General features: G+C 35.8%; 1 protein-coding gene across 5 annotated transcripts in view; it reads right to left on the bottom strand.

The window, feature by feature from the left end:
• The window catches only part of NEDD4 (NEDD4 E3 ubiquitin protein ligase), a 121709-nt gene that overhangs the window by 67546 nt on the left and 41981 nt on the right, over positions 1–12182 (bottom strand). For 4 of the 5 annotated variants that reach the window (XM_021693772.2, XM_021693770.2, XM_021693771.2 and 1 more), the window contains exon 1: positions 1720–3279. In XM_021693772.2, coding sequence (XP_021549447.1) covers positions 1720–3279 — 1560 coding nt within the window. Of the gene's footprint in view, positions 1–1719; positions 3280–10246; positions 10301–12182 lie in introns of those variants that run through there. The other variant, XM_021693773.2, reaches the window with a different exon arrangement.

Raw genomic sequence — 12182 nt, forward strand, 5'->3', positions numbered from 1 at the left:
GAACTATTTATAATCCAATAATCTACCAAAAAACAGCATCTGCACAAAGCTAGACCTTTGGCTGTCACAAAAAAATAGTTAAGTTAGCTTACCTAAGTTAAATAAAACCAATAAAAGTGTATATTTTCAGCTATGCAGAAGGCATTTAGTCACACTTTATTAAAAAACATTAAAAATACCTTTTTCAAAAGTATCATTAACAACAAACTATAATATTACCACAAAATCAACTATTTTGAGGCTAGGTCTACAAATATATTTATCTATAAATATTTCTAGGTTAATTATTCCTTTCAGATTTATTTCATTTAATGTAAGATAAGTTTACAAGGTACATGTAATTCAATTAGCAAATTATTAATATGTTTCTTTATAGATTCACTTCATTGCTTTCTTTCAGGGGGCAAAACAGTTTCATGGATTATAATCTCCTAAAAGCTGTTTTTTTAAAAGTTTTATAAATAAAATAATACTAAAACATAGATCAGAATTTGAAATCTGATCTTTATTCATCTTTAGTAAAGTAGTTGCTTAAATTAACATCTGGGCATTGGGTAACAATAATTATATTTATGAGACTTGAAAAGAGAGAAAACTATCAATTACTTAATATTTTATTTACCTAAAGCTACTTGTGCAGAAGTTTAAAAAATTTTTTTAATATAGATATTGAGGTTTATATAAACACAGATAAACAGATAAGAATTTTTCTCCCCTAAACTATTATGTACTGTCATCTAGAATTAGTTTAGCCAGAAAAAATTTTTTAATTTCCTGGAATCTGGCAAGACCTTCCAAATAGAGAAATTTTAAAAACCTACTTAAGTTCAAATACTTTGGAAAATCTATTTAAGTTCAAATACTCTGGAAAGGCTCAACTATATAAAAAACTGTTTTGGTTAAGATTCATTAGAATTAAATGACTAATAAACAAAATTATCAAAATAACAAATTAATAAGGTAACTAGAAGAGTATGGGAAATGCCTAGCAACTGAAACCAAATTCAAAAAACATAAAATTTAGAATTCAATATTGTTGAAAGACCAAGTTACATTTTAGAAGGCAGTCTTAACTGGTAGCTAAAGCTAGAGGAAAATCGGGTGGAAACAAAATTCCTGTGGTTAAGGGTATATACAAATGCAAATGCCATTTATTTTTCCTCTGCTTTAAACATGCAGCATAATCGTTTTTTATCAATGTTCCACTAAATACACATCTTTTAGAGGAACATTTTCTCTGGGTTCATTTGTGACAAGATTTTCACATTTTTATGCAGGCTTTTTATTGTTTAATATTTTAAATAAGTATTCTATATTTTACCTTATTTCACAATGATTAAGGAGGGGAGAATACTAAATGAACATTTTTGAAAGAGGAGTAAAATATGAAGTTAGACATTAAAATGCTATGTTACCTGAAGAAAAAATTACCAAAGTAAAAATGTTATGAAATAAATTATTATTTAAAGCTTGTTTTATGCTACAGAAATGTCTCATGCCTTAAATCACTTTGGAAAGTTTTTTTTTCTTTTTAATGCATATTTCCAACACTGGTAAAATAACAAATAGAGTGAAAAACTATTAGGGGTTCTTCAGATTTGCTAATATAAAGATTATGACTATAAAACACCTACTAGCTAAGTTATAATAAATTTTAACTAAATATTTCATAGTTTTTCTAGTATAAATTAACATTTACCAGGACCAAAGGAAACTTACCTTACAAGAATGCTTTAAAGAATTAGATAGTTCATTTGTGAAATCTCTGTTACTGTCTCTTGATACGTTATCAACTTTATCTTCATTTCCAGATGCAAACTTTATGAGTAATTGTGATGGTCCCCCCTTAGAACAATTGTGCTTAAGGCTGGATAAACAGGAAACATTTGGATAAGTTCCTCCCAATGAAATACTTCTTTGTAAAATAGCATGGTTTTTGTTTATCTGTAAATTTGGTCTTTCCAACTGTCCATTGATATTTATTTGGTAATCTATGTTTTGAGAGGATGGTAAACGTGCAGATGTCCTCTGCATAAGCTTAATGCACTCTGAATCAGAATTAAGCTTCATTTCCGACATCTCTGGTTTACAATCACCATTTGCTGTTTCACAATCTAATGTAGTTGCTTTTTGTTGGCTGAAATGCACTGAGACACAAGCATATCCTTCAGATGACTTTTCACAGACAGTCTGATTCGGACTATTACTTGCAATAGCAATTTTCTTTTGTAATGAGCCCTTCCCATGAAGTGGTCGTATGTCTCTTACTTCTCCGGGAGTACACATTGTTTTAGATAACCGAAGTCCATTGACAGCTGTGGAAAGAAATGCCTTAGCACTCGTCCCATCTTCACTGTGGGCAATTTCACTAGGAGAAATAATAAACTGGTGTGAGGTTTGATAGGATCCTTTGCTTGGAAGAATATCTGTACTTGTTGGAGAAGTTGGTGGGGTATTTGAAGGACTCCTAGGAAAAATGACTAAAGATGAACAACGTTTCAGTGGAATTTTTGAGTTCCTGCTCACTGGCAATTTCATAATTTCTAGTCCATGCTCCAAGTCCTCCTGGACAAAAGGAACAGTACTTGGACTTCTTGAAAAAATTTCACATGGAGTAGTATTCCTGTTTGGCACACTTCTATTGGAGGTGCTGTCAGAAGGTAGATTTCCACCCAAAAAAGTATCATCAGTTGGTGGAAAAGTATAACCACTGCTGTCACTGATGATACTGTTTGTGTAGGAACCACCACTCGTGATACTTGTACATGATCCATAATCACTACCGTTGCTGCTGTAAGACCCATTCTCACTGGTGGAAAAGTTACTAAGGCTACCACTGCGAAGGGCAGAACCGCTTACAAGGTTACCATCACTCACAGCGTTCAGTTCATTATCAGCCCCAGCATTGTTGTAAATGCCGTCCTTGAAGACACACGTCAACGAAGCATCATCCCCATCATCTAAGACATTGCTAGGCTGAAGACATCCACCGTACCTTGTCGGCTGTAGCGAAATCTGCAGACAGCTGCTCTTTTTATTAACATTTTCAGGTGAAGGAACAGATGATCTTTCCTGAGACTTAAGGTTTTCCTGTATTAACGGAGTTGGTGCAGTCTGTCTAGGAGTCAGCTTCATTTGAACAACATTAGACGCTGAAATCCGGGTTGGTCTTTTGAAGTACATGTGAACATTGCTATCCAAATCATCTCCGGAGCTTTCTGACAAAGGATAAGTATTACTTCTTCGGGCTGCAAAGTGCAATCGTAAGCTTTGTGCCATTTGTTCTCATTTCCAAACATGTTAAGGGCTGAAAGTCATGACAAAGATCTCTGTCGGTAGATAGGCTAGCAGCAGCTGCCCAGCATCGAAGGAAAAAATCATTTGTGGTGCCTAAAAGAGCTCTTAAGTAGCAGTCTTTATCCTAAGTAAAACCTTAGATACCAGCTATCATAGAAAGAAAAAGACGACCCATTCCAGAGACTGACGTTTCCAAATATTTTGAATTGCTTGTAGTCAAAGTGCCTTCGCTTACAAAGCACTTGATTTCCAGCGACCTTGAAGCGGAGCTCGGCTGCAGCACTCTGCGTCAAACACTGCCAACCTTGTTTCAATTATACCTTCTCCAATTTGCATGAATGAGTAACACAAGAACAACAATCTTCCAGCGTTTCAAGTTGAAACAGTATTTTTTCACTCCTGCTCTACTAAATGAACATTTAACCATGTGAATCACGCCTATACTTTCTCCAGCAGTTCCACCACTAATATTTTTACCCATAGGGATAGAATTACAGGAAGTTGGTAGGAATGAAACCCCATGTAATTGAGTATCAAATAAAGGGTTGAATTTCCAAATAGTAGCCAAACTAGGAATCTCGTCAAGTTAGTTAATGTAAAAAGGCATATATTCTGTTAATTTTTTTTGAATGAGTAAAGTCAAACAGTCGTATAAATTTGGAAGTACCAAAACTTTGGGGTGAGTTAAAACTCAAGCATTAAATCAAATAGATAAATATTCTAGCTTCCAAAACACTACTTAGGAAAAGTGAAAGCTTAAGGAGAGAAATACAAAATTAGCCTAGTAATACTATTGAAAAATTGAGCACAGGTCTGAGAAAGAAAAGTTTAAGAGAAGCTGTCACCAAGCATTTTCTCCTGTAATTTTAAGGCCTTTTCCAGCCAAGTAGTACAGTCTTTAAATGATGCCATTTATATTTTGACTACAAAAACTCTGCCAAGAAATAGCCTAAGCAAACATTCCATTAAAAATATATGCAGATTAGACAGAAAAACTATACCCCAATATAGTTTGGGCACACAAGATATTTTATTCCACTGTCTCTGCAATTCATTCATTTAAGAGAGTGTTGTGGTAAGTAAAGAAGTCTAAAAAGGATTTAACACATCAAATAAACATATCTCAATGCCAATTCTGTTCTGAAAACTCTAAGAGCTCTTTGCTGGCCCCTACTGGTGTGTTGAAACAATCCATTTAGCTGTTTGATATCTATAAAGAAATACAAACCATGCTGCATATTTCTTTGTATAAACAAAGTACATACTTGTTTACATTTTTTAGTACTAGCCTTGCCCTAGAGGTGGAATTACCTACTACTGCTGATAAAGCTCCCACAGTAGAGAACAGTAGACTGTTTGTCCTCCTAGAAGTTGTGATTTTGTATATATATTTTTTTCTGCTTTGTATTTATTTAACCTTTACTTTATTTTCAGTTTACTAGGTAATAAAAGTTTAATATTTTAATTTCTCCCCTAAATGTCATAGACCAAGGTTAGTATTCTACTTGAAAGAAACAAATTTATTTTTAAATAATACTCTAGGGTATATTTAAACCCCTTACCTGAATTTTATAGCTGGAACTCCAGTAATAAATATATACTGGCTCATTCATAGGAAAGTAAAAAGTAAAATAGTTCAGTTGTTTACACCACATGGTACTACACCCAAGTTGTATTTTTCTAAGTAAGATTTTTTTTTCTAAGTAAATATGTAAAACATATACTTGTACTTTGTTTAAAAAAGAAAACGCCTTAAGATAGATCTGTTCTCAATCATAATTTTCTAAACAGTATTTTTAATCAATTAGGAGATGATGAAATAGAAATATGGAATTTATGAAATTACATTTCGGACTAGGATGATATAGTACTATGTTTTAGAATGTGTACAATAATTATAAACTTAGCAATAAAATTATTATGTTATTTTGGTTTTATATAACCTACCTCCTTTACGATTTTACAGACTTCAGTAAATATTCCCCTGTAATCCTCTCTCTTTATAGAAGAAAGAGTCCCAATCTTTTCACTTTACCTTCAAATGACTTCAGCTTTTCTTCCTGAATTAAGTTAGGGGTCTCATAACTCAAAGAATGGAACACTTCTAAGAGGCTAACTAATGAGATCTAACTGCTCATGCCTGTGGCCTAAAGCTTCTAGTTAACAGGCAAAACTCCTCTGGTTGTTGATATAAAATAATGAGCCTCAGACATTTGGCTAGATAAATGTTTTCTCTTCGGTAAGCTTCACTAGAAACATCAATCTCATGTGCCCGAACTAGATTTCAAGCTTCCAGAATGCCAGGACCATAACTACACTTTTCTTTTGATCTTCCTGGGCTCATGCTGGGCACAAAGTAAGCACGAAGTAACACCAGAGAGGAGGCTAAATGGGTGGATGGTCACCACACTTACTCTGACTGGCTAATGCTTTCTTTCAGGATTTTTTTTTTTAAAAGTTGATCCAGCTATTACTTCTGAAGAAATATCAAAAAGCACCTTATGACCCAGCAATTGCACTCCTGGGTATTTACCCCAAAGATACAAATGTAGTGATCCGAAGGGGCACATGCACCCCAATGTTTATAGCAGCAATGTCCACAATAGCTAAACTATGGAAAGAGCCTAGATGTCCATCAACAGATGAATGGATAAAGAAGATATGGTATATACATACAATGGAACATTAGGCAGCCATCAAAAAAATCAAATCTTGTCATTTGCAATGACGTGGATGGAACTAGAGGGTATTATGCTAAGCGAAATAAGTCAATCAGAGAAAGACAGGTATCATATGATCTCACTGATATGAAGAATTTGAGAAATAAGACAGAGGATCATAGGAGAAGGGAGGGAAAAATGAAACAAGATGAAACCAGAGAGGGAGAAAAACCATAAGAGACTCTGAATCTCAGGAAACAAACTGAGGGCTGCTGGCTGGAGTGGAGGAGGGTGGGAGGGATGGGGTGGCTGGGTGATGGACACTGGGGAGGGAAAGTACTACGGTGAGTGCTGTGAACTGTGTAAGACTGATGAATCACAGGCCTGCACCCCTGAAACAAATAATACATTATATGTTAATTAAAAAATAAAAAAAGAATAATCATCAGATTTTAAATTAAAAAAAAAAAAAAAGCACCGCAGCTGGACTGGACAAGAAGGAATGATGATTAAAAGTTTTCAAGGAGGGCTTCAGCCAAGGGAAAGGAAGGTGAGAGAATCATAAGCACTTCCCAGCCTGCCAGTCTGAGTTTCAGTTGTAGAGAGGCTCAACAGTTCATGTTGCCGGCTGTGGGCTGGGATCGTACAGGATCTATGCCACCACCACAGCAGATAAGTGGAGAACCTGGAGCAAAATGTAGCTCCTTAGCCAGATTCCAAAAGAGGAGCATCAACCCTCAACTTAAGTGGAGAAGAGCTGGAGAGTGGTGACAGCCCTTACCTGGGAGGAATCTATGCAAGTCCTGAAGAACTTCACCTTCTAGAACGAAATGGATCATGTCTGAAGATCAGATTGAAACTCAGGACCCCACATTCTGGGGTGTTTGGTTATTGATGATATACACAGAAAATAACGTGATGATCTAAATGTCAGGGATCGACTCTGGATAACCCTCATCATCGACTACAACGTTGAAGGCCAAAGTCCACTGTGATGATTTTTAATTGTACGTGTCAAGTTGGCTAGGCTCTTTTGCCCAGCTGTTTGGTCAAACAGCAGTCTAGATGTTGCTATCAAGGTATTTTTCAGATGTGATTAATATTTAAATCAGTAGATTTTGAGTAAAGCAAATTACCCTCCATAATGTGGTGGGCTTTGTTAACAGCTAAAGGCCTTAAGAGCAAAGACAGGTTTGCTGAAGAAGAAGCAATTGCACTTCAAGATGACAACATAGAAACCCTGCCTACGTTTCCAGCTTGCTGGCCTGCCCTACAGGTTTCAGATTCAAGACTGTGACATCAACTCGTACCTGAATATTCAACCTGCTCTCCCTGTCCCACAGATTTCAGACTTGCCAGCTTCCACAATCACATGAGCCAATTCCTTGAAACAAATCAATCTCTCTCTCTCTCTCTCTCTCATTCTTCCTGTGTATCTCCTATTGGTTCTGTTTCTCTGGAGAGCCCTGACTAATATGACCACTAAACCTGAGAAGCATAATTATCTCCATTCAGAATATAGAATACAGGCATCTCCTAAAGCTTCAGAGGCTGGATGTGTGCAGGTGTATCTCTCGGGTCAGTGACAAAGAGCATGAACTTTTGCATTGGTGGGTAGAATTCATGTCAAGGCACATCGTTCTGAAATGTTCCATTACTGTCATCACCACCATGATCACCATCATCAGGCTGCTGGTTTGTAACCCTTAGGTCTTAAAACAAGAGGGATATAACCCTCTCTTTTTTCAAAACAAACAACACTTGTATTGCAAATATTTTCCAGAGGACTAGAAATTGTTTCTGCTTAAAATTTTATCTGTGCCCTTCGCCATACATTTCCAAAGATAATTTGCTAGGAAAAGGATATGTTCTTAATTTAGTTGTGAATGCTACAGGGGAATAATCATAAATAACATTTACAGTGGCACAGGACATTTACTGCTATATAGTCAAGCCTGTTAGTCTACCAATGGCTAGGGTTTCTATAACATCTCAGGTGATACGTACACTTCAGTTACCTGCTAGGACTAACAACAAATCAGAGGATTAGAATGACACACACCACCCTGTTCTAATTATTTCTTGCTTCTTGAGAAAAGCTGTATTTCTAATCCCAGTTGATACCCTAAATGGCACATGTTAACATGTCACAGAGCAATGTATTCAGTGATGTTATTTTAATAAATTCAAAAATAGGCAAAAGGAAACTATACTCAGGGATACATATATACATGATAAACAAGTTTTTTATAAGCAAAGAAATGATAAGCACAATATTCAGGACAGTGGCTACTACTTGTGGAGGAAGAAAAGGAGATGCTACTGGGGAGGGGAATGGTGGGGGGGTTGTAGATTTTGGTAATGTTCTAGTTCTTAAGTTGAGCAATAAGTGCACAGATATTTGTCTTATTATTTAAAACAAGGATTTAGGGGCACCTGGGTGGCTCAATTGGTTAAGTGTCTGCCTTCGGCTCAGGTCATGATTCCAGGGTCCTGGGATCGAGCCCCGCATAGGGCTCCTTGCTCAGCAGGGAGCCCGCTTCTCCCTCTCCCTCTGCCCCTCCCTCCTGCTCTTGCTCACTCTCTCTGTCAAATAAATAAATAAAATCTTAAATTAAATAAAATAAGGATTTATATTATATACTTTTTTTGTGTTTATTTCATGATTTTAAAAAACACAAATACGAAATTTCACCTGGTCCCATCTAGAAGGGAAACAAATCTGTAGAGACAGAAGGGGAAAAAAATCTCTATTCTATAGAAAAAACAAAAATACAAACAGAAAAGAAAAAGCTCTGCACCTGACCATATTGATAACCAAACATCAACATCTGTCATGTCACTCAATCTTAAAAAGTTAGACTGCAGGGCGCCTGGGTGGCTCAGTTGTTTAAGCGACTGCCTTCGGCTCAGGTCATGATCCTGGAGTCCCAGGATCGAGTCCCGCATCAGGGTCCCCGCTCAGTGGGGAGTCTGCTTCTCCCTCTGACCCTCCCCCCTCTCATGTGCTCTCTCTCTGTCTCATTCTCTCTCTCAAATAAATAAATAAAATCTTTAAAAAAAAAAAGTTAGACTGCAGTTGGTGATGAAGTCTCCTTTGGCAATAAAAAAGCACTTTTGCTTATTATGATTGCTAATTAATAGATTTCATTTGCAGTATTTTCCATTACTAGTATAGTTATCATTTCTTGAGGGGGGAAAAAACATGTTATGTAGTCCAACACTAAAAACAAATTTTAAAAATCCAGTTTCTTAAAAAAAAAAAAGAAAGAAAAGAAAGAAAGAAAAATCCAGTTTCTTTGTTAGCTAAAAAGTGAATGATTATTTCTTTTTTGGTGCTTCTGTTTAATAACTGATACGCCTTGAATACATAACACTGTCCTTACACCTTCCTGTTCGAATCTTACAGGTTTAAAACAGACGTGGAAGATGCTAAGAAGAAAAGATCTGAAATAGCATTCCTAAATTTTTTTTAAAAGATTTTATTTATTTATTTGACAGAGAGAGACACAGTGAGAGAGGGAACATAAGCAGGGGGAGTGGGAGAGGGAGAAGAAGGCTTCCCGCTGAGCAGAGAGCCCAATGTGGGGCTCAATCCCAGGACCCTTGGGATCATGACCTGAGCCGAAGGCAGATGCTTAACGACTGAGCCACCCAGGTGCCCTGAAATAGCATTCCTAAGAGACAAAATTAGGAAAAGGACAGGACTTCAAGATAGTCTTTAGGAAATCAGGAATTAGAACTACCTTTTCATAAAAATAAAATCAGGCTTAACTTTGTCTCTTTTTTTTTGGCCTCTGTAAGAGCTGACAGTCCTTTAGAGGACTTCATCAGTGTCAAGAGGACAGACAGTCTTCCTTCGAAGAAGAGCAGGGGAGGGGAGAGTGAGTGAGACAGAGCCACTGCAGTGAGGAGGTGCAGGTGTAGCTGCTCTGGGAGAGGGCTCCCGGAGCCTGGGCACACCCACCACCCCACAGAGCATGAGTGTGAGGGAAGGCAAGACAAAGAGGCCAGCTTTCCTGCCACCCCATCACATGGCACAAGAGGTCTTGAGTAAGACCGCAATCTGTGGAGAACTGACAAAAAGAGAGGTACCTGGGAGGAAAGTAGAAGGGTACACAGTAGCACTTGAAGGAGGGGGGAAAAATTGTATCTGCCCCTCCACTTTGCCCAGAGCCTCCATAACCACCCTAAGTCATCTCTCCCGTCACAGATTCCCAGCCCACTATGCGCTGCCCTACTGAGATATACCCTTGCTTCCTATTTCACACTAGTACAATATAACTTACCAACCGATTTTCATCAAATACTTCAAAAAGAAGCCGGTGCTGCTGAGGATGGACCTAAGTAAGAAAAACACAATGTTTCTTTAAAAACAAGTGAAAATCAATCAACCTGGACTCTGAGAAATAAATTCTTGAAATGTTTCCTAATTCCTGCTATTTAGAGTGTATTTAAAATTACACGAGACACATCGTACAAAAGCAGGCCAATCCTATGTCACCCATTTTCTGATAGTTCTACCATAACAACGAAGTGGATTTGGGTGCTTATTTTTACATTTTTTTCTAAAATAGAATAAAATAAAGGAAAATAAAATTTCAAAAAATTATTTAAATATTTGCAAGCATTTAAAAATATAGGTTGTATTTTGACTTTTCATCATCAATTTTATTTACTGACTTCTTATTTATCAAGTTAGAACAACCCAAAGTGGATACTGATTTTATGGAAACTAGTTTTCTGAATCCTTTTTAGCACTGACTTGATAAAACTGTTTGTTGCTTCTACTGCATAAAGGACATAAGCACTTAAAAAGTATACACTGAGTTTTCACTTACAGGATGAGTAAAAATTAACATGCAGTATTTTTTTTCCCAAAGCTGACACTTTCACATTTTCTGAAATACTTCAACATCAAATTACTATCTACTAAATATCAAATACAAAGAAAATCTAATAATTTTTTATACCAGAGGTTAAGATGACATATAAAAAAATTCTCACATTTAAATTGATTTTTTCCCTATGATATATTACATTACACACTTTGATATTTTAAAACTTAGGTTTACAAAAAGACAAACAAAAAAACCTCCCCCAAACCCCCAATTTTGGTTTACACATTAAAAGTATTAACAACCTCCAGCAAAAGTCCGACAGGTGTGACAAAGGTATTTAGATACCTAAGCCAATGTCTACTCTCCCTTATGTCCTTCTAAGAACATAATCCTAATTTTACCTGCAGCAATTTGCCCAGGGTCACCACACTGTACAACTCTGGGGGAGAGAGGCTTTAATTTTTTTTAAATTGAAGTATAGGATACCTTCAGTAAAGTATAAAGTTTACTAACCTTATATACACAGCCTGATGACTTTTTTTTTTTTTTAGGTTTCAGAACTATCAAGAGGTAGAACTTTTATTTTAATCTAGGCAGACTAATTTCAAAATACATGCTCTTAATTACTAGGTTATACAGCCTCTCAAAGTAAAAAAAAAAATGAAGTAAATGATACAAAAAGAAAACAATTATATTAACTTTAAAAAAAAAGTATTTCATAGGAAAAAAGCATTGCATAGTTCTATAGGTTCAATCCATAACATTTAGTGTTTACAATGAAGATGCAACTGGAATGAACATATCTAAAAAAGGCATTAAAATATACAAAATACATACTAGTGATAATAGAAGAAGGAATTATTAAAAGTAAATGTGGTCTTTTTTTTTTTCATTTATTAAGATTTTCCATAGCCTGATATAGAGCCAGATACTTAAGTATTCCAATGGCAAGTTAAAAAAAGTTGCATTTTCCGATATTAGGCAGCAACATATGAGAAACATCTGTTAGATCAACTTTATTCAGCTTATTTATTTGGATTCTCTTTATCCTTACTAATTTTTTTAAATTGTGTTTCTATTTTTCTTAGTATTTTCTTAATATTTAGCTCATTTTTCATGTATTTTATTTTTTTTAAATAATTTTAATTCCACTATATTAGGTGTACAATACAGTGATTCAACATTTCCATATATCACCCCATGCTCATCATGACAAGTGCACTCCTTAATCCCCATTACCTGTTTCACCCATCCCCCCACCCACCTCCCCTCTGGTAAGCATCAGTTTGTTTTCTTTATTTAAAAGTCTGTTTTTTGTTTGTTCCTTTCTTCGTTCACTTGTTTTGTTTCTTAAATTCCACACATGTGTGAAATCATATGGTAT

The sequence above is a fragment of the Neomonachus schauinslandi genome, chromosome 9 (genome assembly GCF_002201575.2).
Source record: "Neomonachus schauinslandi chromosome 9, ASM220157v2, whole genome shotgun sequence".
Taxonomy (NCBI): Eukaryota; Metazoa; Chordata; class Mammalia; order Carnivora; family Phocidae; genus Neomonachus; species Neomonachus schauinslandi.